The 25,183-nt window shown below is 34.8% G+C and overlaps 1 protein-coding gene across 1 annotated transcript in view; it reads left to right on the top strand.

Moving 5' to 3' along the window:
* ME1 (malic enzyme 1) overlaps positions 1-25,183 on the top strand; it is a 199,467-nt gene that overhangs the window by 30,761 nt on the left and 143,523 nt on the right. Inside the window, exon 3 of the mRNA XM_086707319.1 lies at positions 1,654-1,803. Coding sequence (XP_086563445.1) covers positions 1,654-1,803 — 150 coding nt within the window. The remainder of the gene's footprint in view (positions 1-1,653; positions 1,804-25,183) is intronic.

Below are 25,183 nucleotides of genomic sequence, written 5' to 3'. Positions count from 1 at the left end.
GGATTATAGACAATGATCTCTGCCCTCATGGAACTTAGGTAAATTATTTTTAAAAATTATTAAATACTAAATAGTAAAATAATAAATTAGTATGCTAGAAATTGACAGGTGCTAATGGAAAAAAATAGGATAAGAGGGGCTGAGAATATTGAGGGATGGTATGGTTAGTTTGCATTATTATATTGTCATATTGATCAGCATAGACTTCATTGAGAAGATGACTTATGAGTGAATAATCAAAGGCAGTGAGGTGATTAGCCATGAGGAAATCTGGGAAACAGTGTTCTTCACCTGGTATGTTCCAGGATCAGCAGGGAGACTTATGTCTGGATCAGAATGAGCTTGGGGAATATGGTAGATTGGGAGGGGAAGTTAGCAAGGTAATGGAGGACAGTTTCCGAATGGCTTTGAAGGCCACTATAGGACTTTGGTGTTATTCTGAGTGAAATGGGGAGCCATTCAAGGTTTTAAGTAGATCAACAAGACCTGATCTATTTTTCAAGAAGATTGTCTGCAACGTTGTGAATAGAATGTAGACTGGAAGAATATTTAGGAGACTATTACAATAATAATAATTATTAATACAAGAGATTAGACCCAGGATGGTAGCAATGAAGGTGTGTAGATTTTAGGAATATATTAAGGGTAAAGCCAACTTAATTTCCTAATATATCAGAGATGAGTGTTAGCTTTCAGAGAAGAGGAGGAAGCAGCAACGAAACAGGAAAGGAATAACCAGTAAGACAGGAAGAAAACCAAGAACAGTATGATGGCCCAGAAGTCAAGTAAAAAGAGTATATTGAGCTCTAAGGAAAGACACCTGTGTCAAATATTTTGATGGATAAAATAAAATGAGGTCTGAGAATTGATCACTGATTCAGCAGTGATGATTTCCACATAACTAAATCAGTTTTAGCTTGGCTGAAAGTCATCATCTGCAAATGTTACAGGGGTTGGTGTAACCCATCTGTTTGCCAAACATTAGAATCCTTGTATCTCTGGCTCCAAATTTTGTGCATTTTCAAGTCTTCTGGTGAATGAAAATGAACCTAAAAAGTATGGTAAGACTGTTAAGTGCAATTTTGCAAGACTATTTTAAGTTGTACTCAGCGGTTTGGTGTTATTCTATGAATTCTCGAAGGTTACAGGTAACATAATAAGGTTGGTGTTTAGAAAGGTAACTCTGGGTTAGAAATGCCTCTAGAAAGAAAAAGGACATTTGATAAAATGATAAGAAAAGTCTCTTGAACTTGCCTACCTTAGTAATTTTTAGAGTCACTGCTTATTCCTTATTGTCTACTTTTCATTTCCCTTGGTTATTCAGTACTACAAGTTAAAAGATGATGTCTATTTACTTAATATTTAAATTCTACCTATAGTGGCATTTTCATTTTAAAATAGGGATAAAATCTTTCCAGGTATTAAATAAACCTGCTGTTTCAGCAATGATTTTAATGTTTGAATAAACCTCACTCAGGTTCATGGTTCTTCATTCTTTGAGGTGTTTAAGAATATTTCTAAAGTCCTTTTTGATCAGATGTTTTCTTTATGACCTAAAAAGTACTTAATACTTTGTTGAAAAATGGTTAAAAATCTAAGCAGCTATTTCATGATTTGTTGGAATATAGATCTCATTATGTCCAATTTCCACAGGTATCTTCTCTTAATGGATCTTCAAGATAGAAATGAAAAACTCTTTTACAGAGTGCTAATGTCTGACATTGAGAAATTCATGCCTATTGTCTATACCCCCACTGTGGGTCTGGCTTGCCAGCAATATAGTTTAGCATTTCGGAAGCCAAGGTATGTAAACTTTCATTTTAAAAACACTTGAGTCTTTATTTTTTTGTAAAGTTTTTATAATTAAGAAATTATTGAATGGAAGTTAATTTTGGAAAAATTGAAATCAAATTTCATTTAAAAGAACTTCAGATATAAATATGTGTAAACATTAAAAAATATAGTATTATTTTTCTAGATTTAAGATCATGGGAAAGCATTATAAGCCAATTTAGGTTTCCTTTTATAGACAATAAATGAACTTGTTTTTTATTTGGGAAGAAAGTAATTGACCATAATTAAGCTTGACTTTGAAATGTTAATTAACACTATTTTCTATACATATTAGAAGTTAAAACAAGGATTCCAAATTTTTCTGAAAATTAATATATTTTCTAAATTAAGAGTTGGCATTAAAGTAGCTCTTTAAAAAAAATAAATTAGCTCTTTTGTTGATTTTCCTTAAGTGAAATATTAGTCACCTTTAAAGTTGTGTAAAATATAGAATATAATTTTTCTAAATCCAGAACTTTATTTTATTAGTTATATTACTTTAAATACTTTGAAGCAGGACGCATTTGAAATAAATAATAAATAGTACTTTTAACAGCAGCAAAATCAAAAGCTCAAGTTGAATATATTTATGCTTCAGAACTTATAGTTCTGAATTTAAAGATAAAAAATGTTTGTAAGTTTATACCACAAGTAAAAAAGCTTATTAAAAGAACTGCCAATGGGGCACCTGGGTGGCTCAGTCGGTTAAGCGTCCGACTTCAGCTCAGGTCACGATCTCGTGGTCTGTGAGTTCGAGCCCCGCGTCGGGCTCTGGGCTGATGGCTCAGAGCCTGGAGCCTGCTTCCGATTCTATGTCTCCCTCTCTCTCTGCCCCTCCCCCGTTCATGCTCTGTCTCTCTCTGTCTCAAAAATAAATAAAAAACGTTAGAAAAAAAATTAAAAAAAAAAAAGAACTGCCATTGAAAGGAGTATTCCAAAGGTAATATCTGAAACTTAGATTGAATATGTGGATTTCCCATAGATAATATTGGTAATATTTAACACACTTGTGTCATGTTATTCTTTGTATAAAGAAAAGAATTGACCCCATCATCCCTTGTATAAAGAAAATAATTAGATAAATATCTGTAGATGGTCTCTTAAGTTACATTAATAGCATATATCTATATTGCATTTATAAAACAGCTGTATTAACAGTGGATACATATTTTATTAATAGAGCAAGAGTTAGAATTTAGCTGGTAATTGTATTGTGAAGAATAATTTTGGGGGGTATAGAAGTATATTTATTTTTTAATCATACAAACAATATATCTTCATTATTGAAAAAATGAGAAAATACAAATATGCAGAAGGGAGAAATGCTTTGGAAATATCTAATGTCATTATACCAGAAAACCTTTAAATTCACACAAATATATACTGTTTTCCTTACACAAAGATCATACTATATAAGCTCTTCCTTATCTGTCTTCTCTCAATGACCTGAACATCTCTCCATGTCTATAAAGTGTGTTTCTAAAAATAGTCTTCATAAAAGCATAAGTGTGTAACATTCGGCTGTTTTAAAATGTAATTTAAGCATATTTTTTGAAATTGTAACTGTTTGGGATATACTGAGAAATGCTAACTATAAGAGATGTAGAGGAGCATAACTCAAAGGATTTGGGTTGAAGTTGACATAGAAGTCCCAATAGCAACAATTACTTTTTGTGCATTTAGTCTACATTAGATGATTTTCTAAGGGCGGAGCATACATTGGTACACCTATAAATCTAAGAGCAGAAAAGATAGGGAGATAAAAAATAAGTGAACTGTCTAGGATGTTGGAAGGTAATAAATATTAGACAAACTAGGGAAGGAAAAGGGCATTTGGAGCGTCCATCGCTCAGTGGGGGGGTAGTTGCACCTTTAAATAAAGTGGACAGTGTTGGGCCTCATTGGAAAATGATACCATAGTAGTGAGGGGGGCAGTCATGTAGATATAAAAGGAAACGTGTGCCAGGCCCTAAGTGGGAACATGCCTGGGGACAAGGAGTAGCATAGAGGCCGGTGCGCTGGTGATGTGAGAGAGAGGAGACTGGTAGGTGAAGTCACTGGTATAACATAAATGAGAGAGCACAGAACCTGTAGTTTCTTGGAGGCTAAAGAACATTAGCTTTTACTAGTAGTCGAATGGATAGAAGAACCAGATGGCCTGGGTAGCAGGCTATTATAAACCCAGTGAGAGAGGATGGTGTCCAGATTAGGCCAGCATTACAGTTAGGGGTGATGGAATTATTCTGCATAGATCAAGAAAGTCATGAGGGTTTCCTGTTGGATTGGAGGCTTCCTAGAGCAGTGGTTAGAAGTGGGCTCTGGAGTAGATTGCCTATATTTTCGTACTTGGTTTTGCTACTTGTTTTCGTCTTGAATACATTATTTATCCTTTGTGTGTCTTAGTTTCCGCCTCTGTGACATGGGGATTAAGCTGCAGCCCACCATCCTTTATCTACATTTAAAAAATTTAAATTTGGGATAAAACCTGATGTGTCTGAACCCATTTGGTGGGAAGTGGAACTGAATTTATATAAGGGTATTTATAGTATTTATCTGACTTAGTGTTACCTGTTTTTCTTTAGAAGTATTAATATATTGATTATAGGGTGCTTGCCAGAAATAAATAAACTGATAGATTGAAGGAAGGGGAAGAGGAAGAGATGGGGCAGGAGGTAGCAGAGCATTTGTAACAAAATGCTCACAAATGTTGAATCTTGGTGGAGATAGTCATCTTATTATTCTTCCAACTTACGTACAGCATTTGAAATTTAGGTAAAGGAATGCTTTACTAACAGAGAAAGTAAAGTTCCTAAAACTATTTATATATGATATTTATATATGATCTATATATACATATAAATAAATATATATATATAATCATATTTATATATGGTTGCTTTATGGCAGTTTCCTTTCATGTTAATTTTAATGTGTAGATCTTGCTAAACTTTTGATGATTTTGAAGTTCTTTAATGGAATCATTCTCCTGGCTTCTCTTAGGACTGTAAAGAAAGGAACCTGTTTGAAAATGTGTTATGTGGGATATATTTAGACATTGTATTTAATTGGACAGGAAACTGTTATTGTGTTTGAATAATAATGGATCTTTCAGGCCTCATTTAGCATATAGATTATTTTTTAAAGCCAAAATTGACAAATGTCTATTTAATCTTTCTTACTGCAACAGCAAGTATTGTAAGACATTCAGAAAATGAACAGGAGGATTCCTCTTGTTATATTTACTTTGTATAATTGGGGGTAGCAATTAGGAACATAATAAGTGAACGTTAAGAGATAATAGTATAAGTACTGAGCTTAATACAATTGCAAACAGGTATATCTTTGATCTCATACTTTCTAATATATCTTAACGATATTGATGCAGGCTGGCTGGGTCCAAGGACCCAGAGGGAGGTCCCGTAGGACCAGCCAGGAGGGTTCTTGGCTTCCTGCCGGATAAAAATCAAACTTTCCAAGAGGAAGTAAAAGCAGAGTTTTTTAAGGTATGGAGAGTGTGTAGATATGGACAGAGTGTCTGGGAGACTGAGAAAGGAAGGAAGAGTGAACCTCGTCTTTGCTTGGGGCCTGGAGTTTTTATTGAGGATGGTGGTCTGGTGCCCAGATCTTGTCAGTAATCCAAGAATGAAGAGTATTTAGGTATTCTCCATAAGTCACTTGTGCCCTGCAGCCAGGGGTCTTGAGTCAGTGGTCATGGAAAACATTCGTGATGACCCTGCCTGGTCACTCCTTCAGTGTTATCTATTGTGCTCAAAGTCTCCAAAGAAATCATTAAATCCTTGACCTTTGCAAGGAAGACATACATTATGTGTTCTATGAGGTGTGTGTAGGGGGGTGGGGCATAGGTCCTAGCAAGAGTAGAAGCAGAAAAAAAGAGAAAAAAGTAAAGAGTGAGTAAAGCAGTTTTTCATGGGCCCTTTGAGTTTCCCTGTCTCAATATGATACTTTTCTATGACTAGATATTTTTCATTTTAAATATGGCATTAAAATCTGGCTAGGTATCCAAAAATAAGTTCTTATATGAATAATTCTGCCAACATATTTTTTCCTAAGGTATGATGCTGGATTATCCATTTATTGGTCTTCTGTGGAATTTCTTTTTTCTTTGGCATAGATACTTTGGGTTTTTTAAAATGTTGTGGATAATGATTTTTAAAAATGTCGAGTTTGTTTGGATTATCTTGTTCCCGTGTACCCATAACATTTTAATTCTTGCAGAATTTTCAGTATTTGGTATTGCAATATGCTTATGTCAGCATATGCAATTGTGGCTAATTTGTAGATAGAGGTGATTTTTGGAGCTAGACATGATTCTTTTTGTATTTTTGGAGAATGCTGAGCCTACTGTGTTACTTGAATTACTTGTATTCTGTAAAACTTTTTTTTAAAAGAAAAATTTAATGCAAATTGATAATGCAGGTATACATAAAGAATCACTAAAGCAGATTTATGTAATTTCTTTGGAAATAAATATTTTTACCTGTTTTATTTTACACTGCATTTTCCAAGAATCCTCTCTTTCTCTTTTGAGCTCTTATTAGCTACATATCATTTTACCATGCCTTTGGCAATTAATCATGTGTCTTCTTTTGATATTTCTAATGTTCTATCAAAGTACTCTTGGTCTGTTTTTATTTTACTTTTTAATTTATTTTTTATTGACATATAATTGCCATAACATTATATTAATTTCAGGTGCACAACATAATGATTTGATATTTGTGTATTGTGAAATGATTACCACAATAGTTTTAGGTAAAATCCATCACCATACATGGTTATAAAAAATTTTTTTTTCTTGTGATGAGAACTTTTTTTTTTTTTAAACATTTATTCATTTTTGAGACAGAGAGAGACAGAGCATGAATGGGGGAGGGTCAGAGAGAGGGAGACACAGAATCTGAAACAGGCTCCAGGCTCTGAGCTGTCAGCACAGAGCCCGACGCGGGGCTCGAACTCACGGACCATGAGATCATGACCTGAGCCGAAGTGGGCCGCTTAACTGACTGAGCTACCCAGGCGCCCCTGATGAGAACTTTTAAGATCTATTCTCTTAGTAGCTTTCAAATGTGCATTTTTATTATATGCAGTATTATTAACTGTAGTCACCATGCTGTACATTACATCCCGTGACTTATTTATTTTATAACTAGAAATTTGTACCTTTTCAACCTTTTTACCCACTTCACCTACTTCCTGTCCCCCATGTTTGGCAATCACAATCTGCTCGATCTGTGAGCTCAGTTTTTTTTTCTCTTCTTGGTCTTTCTTGTTGGTTTTTTACTATTTATTTATTCCCAACTAGATTGTAAGCATCTAGAGAGAAGGGATCATATTGTATAAATTATTCCTCTATTTCCCACGCTTTTAAGCTTAGTGCCTGGGTAGTGCTGAATATGTTATTTGGTACCTCCTAGAAATAGCAACTTGATATTACTCGATTCATTCATTCTCATAACAAAGCATAAAATACTGGTATGTTCTTTATTTCTCCTACTCTTTAAACATATTATTCTAACAGGTAAATTTTCATAAAGAATTGATTTGAAAGAAATTGGACTTACTCTGAGCAATCAGGCTATGAGGAAGTAAAATTTTGTTTACATACAGACAATACAACTGTAAACTTCTATAATCTTCCTTTCAGCTACTCATTTTTATCTAGTAGATCACTGATACGATTTTGGTAAAAAGGATGAGCTAACAAAAAGGTTTGATGATGGTTTTTTGTTTTGTTTTGTTTTTTAAAAAGGCATTTCCGAAGTTTGATCTGACTAGTACCGTTGCTTGGTTTGCCAGAAATTATGGTGAAAAAAGCATTCAGTGCTCAAATTAATTGAAGAAAACCTGAATTGGCTGAAATTAAACAGGATTCTTTACTGTAAGATTTTTTGGAGTGATACCTATTTTGCAAGTTTTGGAGGGTGGTGTTAGATTTAACATAGTTAATATACCTTGCATAATTCTTGGCACAAAGTAGTGTCCCCAGGTAGTGGTTGTTACAACTGATATTATTATAACTCCCAGGATGATGATGATGATGATGATGATGATGATGATGATGATGATGATTTTGATGATGATGATTTTTTTTTAACGTTTATTTATTTTTGAGAAACAAAGAGTATGAGCAGGGAAGGGGCAGAGAGGAAGGAGACACAGAATCTGAAGCAGGCTCCAGGCTCCGAGCTGTCAGCACAGAGCCCGATGCAAGGCTCAAACTCACGAACTGTGAGATCATGACCTGAGTCAAAGTTGGATACTTAATCAACTGAGCCACTCAGGTGCCCCGTAACTCCCAGGTGTCTTGATAACTCAGTGGATGGTGGTATCATTCACCAAGTTTCAGAGTAATGGAATATGTTTGTAAGGGAGATAGTTCTTTTCAGGACATGGTGAATTTAAATGTCTGTGGGACTTCCAAGTAGGGAAGTCTAGTTGGCAATTAAATGTATGGACCTGGAACTTAGTAGATAATATAGTTAAAGCTCCTTGTATTTTAACTCCCACATTATGTATGCTACATAGATGGTACCTGTTTTGATTTTGACAATGGCAAAGGTTATCAACAAGACTAATTGTCAGAGAGTCAGTCAATAAGATGTTCTATTTTTTTTAATTTATTTTTTTCCCCAGAATATGCTTTTTTAATTTTTTTTTTATTTTTTTATTTAAAAAAAAAATTTTTTTTTCAACGTTTATTTATTTTTGGGACAGAGAGAGACAGAGCATGAACGGGGGAGGGGCAGAGAGAGAGGGAGACACAGAATCGGAAACAGGCTCCAGGCTCTGAGCCATCAGCCCAGAGCCTGACGCGGGGCTCGAACTCACGGACCGCGAGATAGTGACCTGGCTGAAGTCGGACGCTTAACCGACTGCGCCACCCAGGCGCCCCTCCCCAGAATATTCTTAGAGAAATGCACGAAAGGAAATATTAAGATGAACCAAAACAAAATACTAAAATAGTTTTTCAACACTTACAGTTTGTTTGTATATATATTTCCTTCACAATTCCAAAAAGGACTTGGAGTGTTTGTTATTTAAATTACGAGGACTAAGCTTTTATTACCCCAAGTGCAATTTTATATGAAGACAAATACCTAGTAATATAGAAACAGTTAAAACCATGACCATAATTAGACCGTGATTAGAAATGGAGATTGTTTACTCATATGGAAACATAGTTTTTGCAGATGTGCCGGAAGTTCAGCAAGTGTTGTAGTCTTATAGGGTGAGAGTCTTGGTTTTGATGGGAATCAATGTAAAAACAAACCTTCCCAGAGCTAATACTGCTTTAACCCAATAATGTTCTTATTCTGTAGTGCAGATTATAACTATAATAACTATCATTGAACAATTTAGAATGGACACTTTCATATTCTTTTTAAATTTTCTCATGTTAGATCTACCTGCTTTAAAAAAAATTTTTTTTAAATTCTTGTTTATTTTTGAGAGAGAGAGAGAGAGAGAGAGAGTGCGAGACAGAGTGTGAGCCGGGGAGAGGCAGAGAGAGAGGGAGACCGAGAATCTGAGGCAGGCTCTAGGCTCCGCGCTGTCAGCATAGAGCCTGACACGGGGCTTGAATTCATAAAACGTGAGATCGTGACCTGAGCCGAATGAAGGCAGGCGCTTAGCCAAGTGAGCCACCCAGGCACCCCTACCTGGTTTTCTTAAATGTAATCTATTTTTGTGATGTCCTATATAGCTGTATGATGGGAATTTCACTTTATTAAGCTATAAATACTTAAGTACCTCAGTAATTTATAAATCAAGCGTTTAATTTGCTTATGGGAAAGAAATATGGTTTCACAGACAGTTTTAATAACTATTGGTGAAATGTTCAACCCTTGAAGTAAGGCTGTGGCACTTTTCAATAATTTAATGCTATCTGGTTGTTACTGAACCATTGTGATGTAAACAGCCAAGTGATCTAGGGCCCAGAGGTTAATAGATATCTCTTGCTGTCCCAGATCCCCTCAGTGTCAGCACTGTAGGGTGTCTGGGAAGGGGTGAAAGCAGGTTATACCCCTATAAGAGGTCCTGGATACAAGAGGCGCCCAGGAAGACCAGGGCTATTCTTGATTGGATTTGGCTTTCTTCAGTTAAGCGACTTCAGAATCTTTAGAAAAATGTAGGCAACTTTTGAGAATCGGAATATTTTTGCCTTTAAACTCTGGTTTAGTTTGTAATTTTTATCTTTTACTGTATTAGGATTTTCTGTATCTCTAGAGACTCAAATAGTTGATGTTTAAGAGACTAACTCATTTTTTAATGTTTCTACAAATCATTTTAATGTTTGATGTTAATAAACTTTTCCACCATTTACCTACAATAATAAACCTTCGATTTTGATTTATACTTATTTCAGAATATTCTTTTGTTAATTGATCTCCTTTCCCTTGAAATAGGCCTAATATTTGCATCTATTCCACTTTAAAGTATGAGAAAAAGCACTGTATATTAGAATTTTTTTTTCAAAGATTTGAAACAAGTTAGATGGAATGTCTGGACTAGTTCAAATCTCTTACCTGTTAATTCAGCTGATTTTTTAGAGATAATTATTTGCAAAATTGATTTTCATTTATTATGGAGATGTAGGTAATGATTTCTTGAACTAGTAATTCAAATTAACTTTTGTTTCTGAGCAGACTAAATGCGATATTTAAGAAAATGTGTATGTGACTTGTGCTAAACAGGAGTTGAGGTAGAGAATCCTATATCTTAAGTGCTGGAAATTCAGTGTGTGCCCAGAGGTGGTTTAAGATTCCAGACTTTCTTTTTTCCTAAGTATTTCCATAATTAGGAAAAATTTAGAGAATGGAAAAAATGTAGGCATGATTCAACATTAATTCTTCCTATCAAGATCTAAGGATTGTCTAAGTGTATGCAAAGACATATAAATCTCTTCAGCAAGGCAGTGAAACTTATCTTTTACTGTAAAAGACCCTTAAAAGTGTAAAGTAACAGTTCATCAAGTCTCCATATTCATGTAGAGATTTTAAATGTGGAAAACTTGAATGGAAATGTAAGTTTAGGATCCAAAAATAACTCTGCTACAATCCGTGTGGTACATCCAGGTGTTTTGATTTAAATTTATACACAGCATACAGAGAATTAAGAAAATTGCCAAGTTTTATCTCCAGCAGTATTTATGAAAATATATTAATTAGGGCATCATTATGTATTTTTAAGAAGGGTTATAAATCAGTGTTGTTATTACTAAGAATAAAGTTTTTTTTTTTTTCAAATGGAGGCAATAGTTCTTTATATAACATCATGTCAAGAATATTGCATTTAGTTTGGATGCCATTCTTTTCAGGGTCGTTGGCAAACAGACACGAGTGACCAAAGCAATAAGAGTTATAACTTGTCATATTAGAAAGGGTTGGTGAAAATAGAAATATTTAACCTAAAAGAGGAAACTTGAAAGGGATATAGCTAACTCTTCAATTATTTGAAAGATTTTCATGTGGAAAAGAAGTATAAACTTGCATGGTCTAGCCCGCAAGTGTAGAGCTAAAATCAGAGGATGGACATTATATTACAGGGATATAGATTTAATTTCAATGTAAAGAAAGATTTTTCTGATAATTGAACTATCTGTCATTAGAATAAACTTCCTTACTCTCCATCATTGGAAATACTTACATGGTTTGGATAATCTGTTGGTGATATATTATAAATCAGATTTTTGCATTGAGTGTGATTATAAAGTAGTTGAATTCTAAGGTCACTTTTAACTAGAAAATTCAATGAACTTTTAAAAGAGCAGCCTACAAATGAATAATTCCTAGGTGCTTGGAACATCTCACAACTAACTCACACCTCATTTCAAAAAACCCTTTCTAATTCAGAAAGTTTTTTAGTGACCACTTTAATCATAATTTTAGGAATTATTTAAAATAGTATGTTTTGAAGCAAGGATTTTAAACAGATTTACAGTGATTTGATGACACATCTCATCAAAATTCCTACTCCTTCACCCAAACACACAAACACATGTCAGTTTACACAGCTGTATCCTGGCTACAATGTTTTGATTTCAAAATTTCTCCAGTTTTAATGGATAAAAAGTTTAATGTTGACATTTTCTTACTTGAAGTAATTATATCTTCTGATCTAATCTTTTCTGTAGTTTTTTTTTTTTTCAGACTATTTGTTTTTCTGTATATGCTTTCAAAGTCTTGGATATATATATTTAAACTTAGTTATAGTTTAGCTAGTAGAGGCATTATTAGGAAGAATTTTCTTTAAGGCGATGTTTCTACCTCCCCTACTGGCCCCCTCTGCCCAAATCAGTAATTGAGGAGAATCGCCAGGTTAGAGTTTGCCCTTTCCAAAATTTCCTACATGCCTCTCAGGTATGCTTCTGAAATTTGGAGATTTGTTTCTATCAGTTTTCTTTTTTGTTGTTGTTTTAAGTTTTTATTTATTTTTATTTTTGAGAGAGAGAACACAACTGAAGGAGTGGCAAAGGGAGAGGGGGACAGAGGATCCAAAGTAGGCTCTGTGTGGCCAGCAGAGAGCCCAATGCTGGGATGGAACTCATGAACCATGAGATCATGACCTGAGCCAAAGGCAGATGGCTGAGCCACCCTGGGGCCCCTGTTTTCATCAGTTTTCTTGACAAAATAATCTATAATTATCATCTAAGAATGCTTTTATATACCTTTAAAAATGTTGGTTATTTTATACATAAGTAATTTTATAGTATAAAGTTTAACTATTTTAAAGGCAAAATCGAAATGGTCAATTTTAGCTTCATATATGTGATATGTTCACAGTAGTAAAATTTATAAAATATTTGATAGCATTCCAAATTATATAATTATCTATGAAAGTTACTGAATTTCACTTTTTCTAAGCAAATAAATTTCTCATTTAGCAATATACATCCTAGTCTTAATATGATTGTCTAGTGGCTGAATGAATGGCATTCATAATAATTTGGAGGCTATCATATTTTACCTATTTTACAAAAATAGTGTTGCCTTGTGAAATAAAACATTTTCACTATGAAATGAGGTAATTTATTTTAAAAGCTGAAAATGTTGTAAGAATATTATTTCCCTAATGGAAGAAGTTAATTTTTATTGACAGTATGCCAAATAAATGCCATCTGTCTGTTGAATTCAGTGTTACATTAGGATTCTTTCCAGTATTTTCTACTATGGAAGGTCCTTTGGATTTTAACTATAAGAACATCGGTTACTTTGTAGTTAATTGGTATGCTCATACTAATTAAATTTTTTTAATGTTTATTTTTGAGAGAGAGAGAGAGAGCACGAGAGAGGGAGGGGCAGAGAGAGAGGGAGACAGAATCTAAGGCAGGCTTCAGGCTCTGAGCTATCAGCACAGAGCCCAACATGGGGCTCGAACCCAGGAACCACAGATCATGACCTGAGCCAAAGCCAGATGCTTAACCGACTGAGCCACCCAGGCACGCCCCTGCTCATACTAATTTTAAAATGAGTAGATGAATAAGAGCTTCCCTAAAATTATTTTTATGTACATTTTCATTTCACATTTATTTGGAAACAGTTGAGTTGTGGTATATTGGAGACAGAATCATTAACGTTTGGTAGTTGTTGATTTTTTCAGTCCACTCATTTTATAATTGAAAATAATCATTCCAAGGAAACTCAGTGGTCACCCAGGTTGTAAGTACCAGAGCTAGGACTTGAATTTGTGTTTTCTACCCTTTAGACCTCTGTGTTAGAGCTCTCCAGAGAAACTAAATCAGTTTTGTGTGTGTGTGTGTGTGTGTGTGTGTGTGTGTGTGTGTGTGTGTGTGTGTGTGTGTAGAGGTTTATTTTAAGGAATTGGCTTACACAGTTTTAGGCACTGGCAAATCCAAAATCTGCAAGGTAGGTTGACAGCCTGGAGACCCAGGGAAGAGTTGATGTAGTCAAACCCAAATGTAGTCTGCTAGAAGAATTCCTTCATCCTTGGGAGGGATCATTCTTTTCTAGAAAGGCCTTCAACTGAGTAGATGAGGCCTATCTACATTATGGAGGGTAATTTGCTTTACTCAAAGTCTATAGACTTAAATGTTAATCTCACTTAAAAATTACCTTCACACACGCACACACACACAAAATTACCTTCACAGAAACTTCTAGTGTATGACCAAATGTCTAGATACCATACCTACCCAAATGGAGACAGAAAATTAACCATCACATCTTTGCATACCAGTGTTGAGTCTTTTTTATCTTAGATTGATTATGTTTTCTACTGAGGTGGTCAGAGAAGCTCCACTCTTACGTAGTTTCTTGAACCTTTCCTCTAAACTATTAAGATTATTAAGGTTTGTTAATTAAGATTATTTTCCCAAATACTACAGTATATGCGAAGAATTTCATATCTTGTTTTCTAGATATATCTAATAGATATTTCATAGGAATATTGCTGAAATACAGTTTTTCTTTAAAAAGTTTCTACCACAAATTGAATTAATGACATTAATTCAACTGTTTAAACCTGGTTTTAGAAATTATCAAATAATATGGTTGATCAGTCAGTTCTTCCCAAAGGTTTTTTGCTTTGTTTTCTTCTTCAACTTTGCCACTTCATCAGAATCTTTTTGCTGATTCTCTATGCTCATGGTTTCTTCTCTCCTTCTTTTCTTTAATGGAAATGTAGTAAAGTGCATGCCAGGCACTTTACTAATCTGAGTGCAAGTAAATGAAACACATATTTCCTGTCTTTGTGGAACTTACAGGTAATATTCAAGTGAACAAAGAAATACATGAGCACAGCTTGTGTTATGATGGGTATGAACATAAGGCAGTGATAAAGAATAACAAGGGAATTTCCTTTCAGAGTGTAGTCAGAGATGTATCTCTGAGGAGACAGTATTTAAACTGACACCTGAAGGATGAGGAGTTGGCTTGTAAAAGCCAGGGGAAAAAAGCATTTGAGGCTGAGGAAGTAGCATGTTCAAAAGGTCTGATAGTGGAGAAGGTGGTTTGAGATGAGGTTTGAATAAGACAGGAGTCACATGCAGGGCCTTGTGGATCCTGGTAGAGTTTCATTGTTATTCTTAATCCATTTGGGAAGCCATTGAAGTATTTGAAGCAGAGGAATGATTGCATTGTCTTAAAAGTTTTGAAAGATTATCCTAGCCGCTATGTGGATAAAAGATTGGAAACGAGAGGCTAGAATGGAAATAGTAAGACCAATAAGAAAACTGTTGTGATATTGGCCCTCCTTCCATCAATCTGAATCACTGAGCAGACTTGATCCTCTTAGGATGTGGAGCAAGGAGGTCAGGCAAGTCCCTTAATCCTGCAGTGATGGCTGTAACTTGGTGGATATACAACACATGGTGTATTTAACTGACCCTGAAAACATTAGCAGGAGATAAGAAGATCTGCTGTCCATAAGAATTTCTCAAGCATGCAGGCTTATGGCAGTCCATTTTATTTACAACCCAAGTCAGTACTCTTATGATCTTGTCCTTTGTCCACTGCACAAATCCATCCTGAACCAACTCTTTCTTTTCCTTCAAGGAAGAGCTAATTAGACAATGTTTATACTGCCATAAGATACTATTCATTTCATTTCTATGCACCTATTTTTTAAATTAAAATATTATTAATGTGGGGGTGGATTTCTATCACTCTGCATAGTTCAGTCTCAGCTGGACCTTCTATTGCACAGAGTTTAACTCCAGCTGTGTTCTTGGCTCCTCTCTCTCTTGTGGTTGTAAGAATGTAAACACTCTGCAGCTTTATCCTCCTTATCACATATATTCTTTCCCACGTCCCCTATGAATTCATTGGCTTCACATTTCCATGAACTAAACCTAATACATTTCCCCTCTTCGATATATTTCCTTCTTAATCTGTACAACTAAGTGCAGTGATCCATTCCACCCACTAAAATGTCAGTGCTCTCTAACGTTTTCTTCTTGGTTCTGTTACTCCTCAGCTTAACATCCCAGTCCCCAGGTTTCTTAACACTGTAAGTTGCAACACGACCCACTCAGTCACCTAAACCAGATACCTCAGACATAGTCAGGGTTTTCCCCCTTCCTTTTCCTTTTGAGCCTTGCCAATTTTACCTCTTAATTATCCATTGAATCTCTCATCCATTCAATCCTGTTGCCAGTCTTTTAGATTAGACCCTTCTCATTTCAAAAGAGAGGGAGTTTCAAAACGGGATGCCTAATTATATCACTTTCTTGACCAAAACCTTTGACTGACTCTCTATTTCCACCATTGAAAGTCCAAGCTCCTTAGCATGGCTTTCAAGGATTTTTGTAATCTGGCTCCTTTGCTTACTTCTCCGTCTTCATTGTTAACCTTTTTCTGCTCTTCATACCCAGCTCCCCACCCCAAGTCAAGTAGCACCCATACCCCTGGGTGGTTGCTTTCACACTAACATAGAGCAACTGACTCTTTTCTGTCTATCTGACTGTCTCTTGACCATTTTTTTCTTGAAGGTAGCAATTCTGTACACTTCACCTCTACCTTAGAACCAGGCAGAACTTTGCACAGTTTTTGTTGAGTGTATAAATGGGTGAGAGAGTGAATAAACATTCCCAGCCCAGAGTGTGCTTTGGACCTGAAGAGGCTTGGTGTAAATCTCTTTATTGCTTCTTATTAACAGTGTGATCTTTGGTCTATAATGTAAATTCCCTGATCTGTAGTTTCCTCATCTGTAAAATTACTATTGTGATTATATTTAAATAAGATGATCTTTTTTAAAACTGTTGACAGGACGTATATGGCAGAAATTCTATAGTTCTCAAGTATCAAAATCTTAGGAAGCAAAATTTCTTTTTGTAAGTATTGAAACTTAGATTTAACACTGACTACATAGTTATAATTGCAACATAACTTGTTATGTTATAAAATGTATTTAGAAAAATGTAAGAAAAGTCTGGGTATCACGTGAATCATCAACCCAAATTATTTTTAGGATTAGAAGATTTCAAAAAAATGATATTCAAATATAAGTTATATATTATAAATATGATTAATGGAAATATTTCTAAGACACTAGCCAGTAAAGACTTATATAAAAAATTACCAGGAGCATGTTTTTTTTTTAAGTATTCATAGAGCACAAAGGAAGTTTGTATGTTATTTAGCCTCATGACCAGTTTATTATATTGGATAGTTCCAAGGAAGTACAAATATTTCTGAAAACAGATGGGAAGTGTTAAGTCTAAGCAATAATTGAAACTATATAAAGCTTCTCAAGGAAACCCTCATCCAGAAAAAATCTATTTAATATTAGGAAATTCTCTTTTTTTTAAACATAAGGTGAACTCACTAATTTTTCCAGTAATATACATGAGATCCTGATGTCACATACTTTTTTTGCAAAGATTTCTACACCAAATTTAGCTTCTAATTTATTATTTTGCAGTTATAAGACATTCCCAACATGTGACTGTTAAAGTCTTGGACGTGGCAATGTGGTTTCTTTTTCCTTTATTACTCTCCATTATTTCTCATGTAACAAATAGAGCACAAAGTTCACTAAATAATGTGGAATGTTGTACTAATAAAATTCATTTTATTAGTAACATAAATAAGGAAGTAATTTGAACTGTGTGTGTATACTAAAGTATGTAACTCACTAACATGAGGAATGCCAAATATATATATGTATACACACACACACACACACACACACACACACACACACACACACACACACACATATATATATGACAGCTTTCTTCTCTTATTTGGAATGAGATACATTCCTCTAAAAATAAAAAATACAAAACAATCTCAAGGGATGATATTCTTCACTCTTTACCCAAAGAAAACCACCAATGACTAGGGTGGGAAGAATTCCTTGTGGTTGGAAAACAGACGAATAAGTTGCTGGAAGTCGCATTTATGTATTAAGCTACTTACAAGAAACTTTTTATATGAAGGATTTCTATTGTCCAAAGTATCTGCTAACTGTGACCTTGAATTTGTATAAAACCTACCCTCTAGTCATCCCAATCAGTAGGTAAGTATTGAGCAGAGAATATACCTCCTGGTTTGATTTTTTTTTTAATGTTTGTTTACTTTTTTGAGAGAGAGTGCGAGAGCAAGGAAGGGGCAGAGAAAAAGGGGACAGAGGATTTGAAGGGGCTCTGCACCAACAGCAGAGAGCCCTTCGCAGAGCTCAAACTCACAAACTGTGAGATCATGATCTTAGCTGGAGTCGGACACTCAACCTACTGAGCCACCCAAGTGCCCCTCTCCTGGTTTGACATTTTAGCTGTACAACAAACTATTCTCAGTGAAGTGTATTTTTGATTTATTCAACCAGATATGCAGGCATTCATAACAACGTTATATTCTGTTTTGATTAGCGTACATATGAGAAAGAAATGCCAAATAGAATAGATTCTTCTATATCTTTTACTAAAACTTCTAATGGAAACAATATCTAATATATTGTTCAATGTCCTTTATATAAAGAATATTTGATAAATTCCTCTCAAAATTGAAGAAAAGCTTTTTTTTCCCTCTTCCCAGATGCCATGGTATTTACTTCCTTTAATTAGACTTGAGAACTAACTTCCTTTCACCCTTGGACTTTGGCTGTATTTTGTACTCAATCACAGTAGTTTTTTTAAAAACCATTTTCTTTTTCCTGTCTCTCCCCACCCCCCATTACATTCTCTTTAATGAGTATGTCTTGCAAACCCAGGTTTTTGGCAGTCATTAGCCCCTAAAATTTCCTCCCAAGCTAAGTGAAAAGTGCATGTCCTCCTTAAAAAGGCATCTTACTAGGATTTCATATCTGCTTTCTTCTCCAGGGTTGGGTGGCTTCCTGCAGCTCAGAGAAAACAGACTAAAGCTTGCCAGTCTTCTGGATTTCTGTCACGTTTCTATGATTTGAATGATTTCATGATTTCCCCGAATCTGTAACTCATATTGGTTACTGCCTCAAATCTTTATAAGTGAAAGCATTTATCTATTTGTTGATTCTGTTTTCTTTTAGTTTAAAAGGAAAACAAAAGACCAGAAACTAAAACCATCATTTTAGTCTTTGTTTTAATGCCTTCTAAGCAGCAGTCTCTTTGTTTTCCCAGGTATGAATATGTGACATAGTTAATTAGCAAGGTCTTGAGCTTGATGGCTGAGATCCCAAATGTTTCATACATTTTTCTTTCAAATAATTCTTCATCAACTTATTTCTTCTCTCTTTTAAACTAATTTGTTATATATTTGGGAGCTTGAAAGATTAAATTCTTTTGATTACCAATATACTGCCAAATTGGTATAAATTTAAAATTTCCAATAATGATACTCTCAAGCATACTTGAGAGTAACTGTGGTAATTTCACCAATGCCAAATGATTTTCTTTCCCTTTCTGAAGAGGCATGCTTGATAGAAACTTAATTGTTTCCCCTAATAATTCTGGTCATATAAATGGGCTAGAGTATAACTACACCATTGGGAGGATTCTGCAGCTATTCACAATGTATGGGAAACACAAACCCTTAGAAAGAAGAGTCTACAAATAGTAAAAAATAACTTTCAAAATTCATATGTTTCATCTTAAATACAGTGAAAACTATTTTTTGGATTCTAAATCATTGCTAATCCCTGTCGAAGTGCATGTTCTCTTGGTATGCCTCTCAACCGATTTAAGAATTTTGCTCAGGGGCACCTGGGTGGCTCATTTGTTTAAGCATTGCACTCTTGATTTCGGCTCAGGTCACGATCTCATCATGGTTGGTGAGATAGAGCCCTACATCGGGCTCTGTGCTGACAGCGTGGAGCCTACTTAGGATTCTCTATCTCCCTTTCTCTCTGCCCCTCCCCTGCCTCAAAATAAATAAACTTAAAGAGAAAGAATTTGCTCAGTTCTTTGACCAGTCACATTTACAAATAAATTTTATTTAACACTGAACTTGTGCATCATATAGGGAACTAATATCTGTCAACATCAGTGAAAATTCAACATCATTGAATTACTGTGTATCAGTGATCATCATACTATTTTGCTTGCACACCCCTTAAGAGAATTTTGAAAAACTGTCCTTCTTGACATCTAAGGGGCATCTGGGTGGCTCAGTAGGTTAAGCGTGCAACTCTCGATTTTAGCTCAGGTCAGGATCTCATGGTTTGTGAGATGGAGCCAAGTTGGGCTCTGGGCTGACAGCACAGAGTCTGCTTGGGATTCTCTCTCCCCCCGCCCCCCACCCTTCCTGACTCCCGCATGTGCATGCATGTGCTTTCTCTCTCTCTCTTTCTTTCAAAATAAATAAATACACATTAAAAAAACTTGTATCATAACTGTGAGTAATTGCAAGGAATGCAGTTTCCAATATATTTAATTATTGACATATCAAAATAAAACTATTATATTTCATTTAGATGTATCCAATGGGATACAGTTTTATATAGTCATTGTGTATTTAAAATATATAAAAACAAATGTTTCTTAACAGAAATATTATAAATATCTTGGGATTTATATTTTCATTCCACTCCTATTCATGATTTTATCCTAAATTAATACATTTTAATGCTTGAAAGTCTTTTATTGATCAAGCATTATACTTCTGTGCAATGAAACTATGTATGAAGTGACATTAAGGTTCCAAATGTTAAAAATTTATTAGGATTATTACTAGCATATAATTGATCTAACAACAGATATGTGTGTTAAATTTTGATTATTAAAATAAAAACAATTTTATTGGAAATAAATCATTTAGTGGAATGGGAATTATTTTTCCCCCCTCCTGATTCATGTGTATCTAGATGTATGGTAGTTGTGGGTAGACAATAATTATTAGGATTAGTTTTATTCCTGTTACTTATTCCTGTTGCACCTTTACGTGCTACAAAATCTATTCATGCAAATACATAGATAGGACTGGAGAGAATTTTGTTATAGCAATATCAGTTAATTCTTTGAACTCTTTCCAAGTTATGTCCCCAAAGTTATATAGAGATATATCATAAACATTTATTTTTAATGACTTGCCAAATGACTATCAATTATATCTTCCTTCAAAAATGTTGAAAGAATTGGAAACCATCTGAATTGCAAAATGTTTTGTTACCCAGTTGTTAAGAGTCAGAACTTATTTATTTATTTATTTTTAATTTTTAAAAAATCTTTATTTATTTTTGAGAGAGAGACAGAGTGTGAACAGGGAAGGAGCAGAGAGAGAAGGATACACGGAATCCAAAGCAGGCTCCAGGCCCTGAGCTGTCAGCACAGAGCCCGACACGGGGCTTGAACTCACAAACCGTGAGATCATGACCTGAGCCGAAGTCAGATGCTCAACCGACTCAGCCACCCCGGTGCCCCAGAGTCAGAACTTTTTTAATTTCTGAGAGGTATCCCAGAATCTTTACCAAGACTTTGCAAATAGCTGCTAATGTCTGTTATTCTTCACTTGTTAGCAATTTTGTTTAACCTGATATACTCAGAAAGGATTGGGAAAATTGAAATATTAATTTCAGTACATCTCTTACAGTACAGACTTTTAAAATATCAAATATGTTTATCTTAAGCTTTTGTCAAAACTTAGAAGTTGTAGATTTAGCTCATTCACTTAAAGTACTTGCCATATACCTTTATTGGCCTAATAGTCCTTTTTATCAAGTCTTTCAGCCAAAAGACTTTCTGCCAGTTTAAATGCATTAATATTTCTTTTTTGAATATTATGAACACCAATGAGAAATAATTTATAGCACACATCTTGTATGGTTGATTATTGAAAGTCATTACATCAAGATTAAGATGGTATAGTAAAAAATAACTATAAAACAAGTGTATTTCATTCATTTATTATATAGCAGTGTAATATATAGCTGAGATTATCAGTTTTTATAAAGTAAGGAGTATGAAAGAAGGCATATTACTTTGGTAAGAATGTATGTATGCATGTATTAAGTTCTGATGTTGGGCTTTTAGAAATAATTAGATAAATATATGTAAATAATAAATACATTAGTTTTGTCAGACATGATGATCAAACTCTTGACATAGTAAAAGATAAAAATACATATTGCTAAAAATAAATTGGTTTGGTGGCTAATAATTTTTCCCTTGATACTAAGATATAGAAAATATCCATTTTATAAAATATAATAATAGGATTAAGTATAAAAGGAATAAATGTATTATAAATTTGATAAAATTATATATTACCTTATTAAAAGATAGACCTTTTAGGGGCGCCTAGGTGGGTCAGTCGGTTAAGCGTCCAACTTTGGCTCAGATTATGATGTCTCAGTTCATGGGTTTGAGCCCTGCGTTGGGCTCTGTGCTGATAGGTCAGAGCCTGGAGCCTGCTTTAGATTCTGTGTCTCCCTCTCTCTCTGCCCCTCCCCTGCTCATGCTCTGTCTCTCTCTCCCTCAAAAATAAATGAACATTAAAAAAAAATTAAACCCCTTGAGACTAAGATATAGAAAATGTCCATTTTATAAAATATAATTGTAGGATTAACTATAATAGGAATAAATGTATTATAAATTTTATAAAATTATATAATCACTTATTAAAAGATAGATCTTTTAGGGGCGCCTGGGTGGTTCAGTTGGTTAAGTGTCCCACTTTGGCTAGGGTTATGATCTCACAATTCGTGGGTTCAAGCCCTACGTTGGGCTCTGTGCTGACAGGTCAGAGCCTGGAGCCTGCTTTAAATTCTGTGTCTCCCTCTCTCTCTGCCCCTCCTCTGCTTGAGTTCTTTCTCTCAAAAATAAATGAACATTAAAAAAAAATTAAAAGATAGACCTTTTATTTGATTGAAAATCATGTTAAATTTTTACATGTGTGCTTTATCCAGTATATCCAGAAATATTTAGTCATTTGGGGAAGTACTCAGTTATATTTAAAACAATCAGTATCATTAACTGTTTTCTGCTTCCAGCTGTTTGAAGATTGCTTTCTTTCTAGTAGACATTCTGACTATTGAGAGTAACTGAAAAGATAGATTTCTCATTAAATATGTGAGGGATAAAATCCATTTTCAGTGCGTGGTTCTTTTGCCTTTTTGTGGTGTCTCCCTCAAGACAGGCCAGCTCCCACTGATTCACTCTCTCCTGTGTCTGAATTCAGAGCCCAAATACCCTCATTCTGGTGCCTGTACACTTTACTTGTAAGAAGATTATGTGAAAGATAGGGCAAGGTAAGCCTTACCAAATCCAATAAAATCCCAAAGGTTTTGTACTTTGGGACAATGCATTATAGTAAAATTCAGGATAGGTGATATGATGTCTTGCTTTTATAAAATAGGTCTTGTGAAAAAGGAGATAGAGAATCAATCTGCATGAGTGGATTAGTCTTTGGAGAACCACACCAGGTCATAGTAGATCAATTTTAGGAAACAGAGAAATGGAAGGTAAATATAGGGAAATTGATTCCCTTAAAACTATAAATGCATTTGTATTCCTTGTACAAATATGTCTCAACTGTATCTGTCAGTCATAGGGCTCTAAGAGCAAGTGTTCTAAGAGACCGGAAATGGAGTTGCTAGTCTCTCGAGAATTAGTTAGAAATTAGCAGTTACTAATTAGTAGTTAGTGTTAACTGCCATACTGTGTTGAATGAAGAGCAGAATCAAGGAGGGGACATAGACCCCACATTTCTATGGGAGGAGTATCAAAGAATCTGTGGCTAACTTTAATCTGACTCGCCTGCTATGTGCCAAACATTCTGTTAGGTCGTTGTAGTAAAATCATGCACAAAATAGACATAACAGTTTGCCTAATGAAGCATATGGTCTAATGGAGGAGGTGAACCTTAAACAAGTAATAACACTGTGTGATAAGCACTGTGATAGAGTACAAGGGAATGATAGGAGGGGTCTCTAACCTAGACAGAACTGGAGTAAAGCACAACTCCCAAAGAAAGTAGCCTGAGAACTCTATTATGTTGAGTTAATGCTGTTTAACTTTGTCCTTTAATTTTCTAGAAGTCTTCTTACATGGTGATAATACAGCTTTGATTTTTGAAAGCATATTTCTCACTTATGCTTGACTTAAAGCAAACCAGCGAAAGATTTCCAGTGATTGTAAATTTGAATTTGTGGGAGGATGGTCTAAATCTGAGGGAAAATGGACATTATTTGGTTCTTGGAATAAGACTGAGGAGAACCAGTTTCTAGGACCCAGCAGTGGCAACCTCCCCTGGAAAACCCTTTGGAAAAGTGGCCTCATATTAAAGGAATTTGCTTGAACTGTATTTGGCAGTATCCCAAGTCTGCCCATGTGGCTTATATTTTTCTGTTGATGAATTTTCTTTCTCTGAAAAGGAAGGGAAAAAAAAAAAAAAAAGACTACCTAGGGACAATGCCTGTCTGTACACAGCAGTATTTTTCTTTTAGGTTAATAAAAACTATTCCTGTAATTCTTAGCATATGCATATGGGGTCTCTCAGTTTTCTTTAATATTAGAAAAGGAAATGGGATTAATTGGTTAAATGCTTTGATCACTAATTTTGGGCTTAGATAAAATAGTCTGCAAGAATACTTCCAAAGAAAGTAAAGATTAGCAAAAGGAAAGACTTCTGGATAAAGGCCCAGAGTTAAGACTGTGGGATTTACTTTATTAGCGATTTGAAAGGAACCCGAAAACAAAGCTTCAACTAAGAACTGCTTGCTATCCAAGAATGCTGTTTATCAGAGAAACAAGAATGAGGAATTATATGTTAGTCCATTTATAGCAACAACAATGGATTAATAGAGGTTGTTACATTAATGTAGAGATTCCCCAAAGACTTTGGATATGGGATGGTGAGCTCAAGTGTAACATGTAACATTGGAGCAAATCTTAAAGGCCTGAACAAAGTGTTACATGTGTAGAAGCAGTTGAATTCTTCTGTATCAGTTTTTCATTGCTGCTGCTTGTTCTTAGTGCTTTGACTTCTTGCATCAAAAGCAGTGGCATGAATCTAAGTGCACTTCCATCACTGAGTGTCTCTATTATTTCCGTTCTTGGATCCTACTGCAATTGTCAGTTTATACTGGCTCTGGATAGGCCTCTCATTCCATAGACATCAAGTAACTGAAGGATTTTTTTCCCTTGCCTTGCCAATAAATGTCTGATAGGATAATATGTATTTTCCCTTAAAAAGTGAGAAGAAAAGTGCTTTTTCCCCTTTACTGTTTTGCTATTTATAATTTTGGAAGGAAACTTGAGATACCAGCCTCAATGTGAGACTAGGTAGTTATTCTATTCTGATAGACTTTGCTAATTCAAACAGGGTAAATAAGATGGATGCTTGGCAAGTAATTGGTGCTAGTTTGTTTTTATGAATAGCAGTTTACTCTTCTATGGCCATTTCTCCATTTCTCCTCATTTTAACTTCTGCTTCTTAGCTCTGGGAATTTTTAATTTTCC

This window comes from Puma concolor, chromosome B2, assembly GCF_028749965.1.
Source record: "Puma concolor isolate L17-30 chromosome B2, mPumCon1.1.hap2, whole genome shotgun sequence".
NCBI classification, from domain to species: domain Eukaryota; kingdom Metazoa; phylum Chordata; class Mammalia; order Carnivora; family Felidae; genus Puma; species Puma concolor.
Note: the sequence above shows the minus strand (reverse complement) of the source record. Positions and strands in the feature narration are given on the sequence as shown.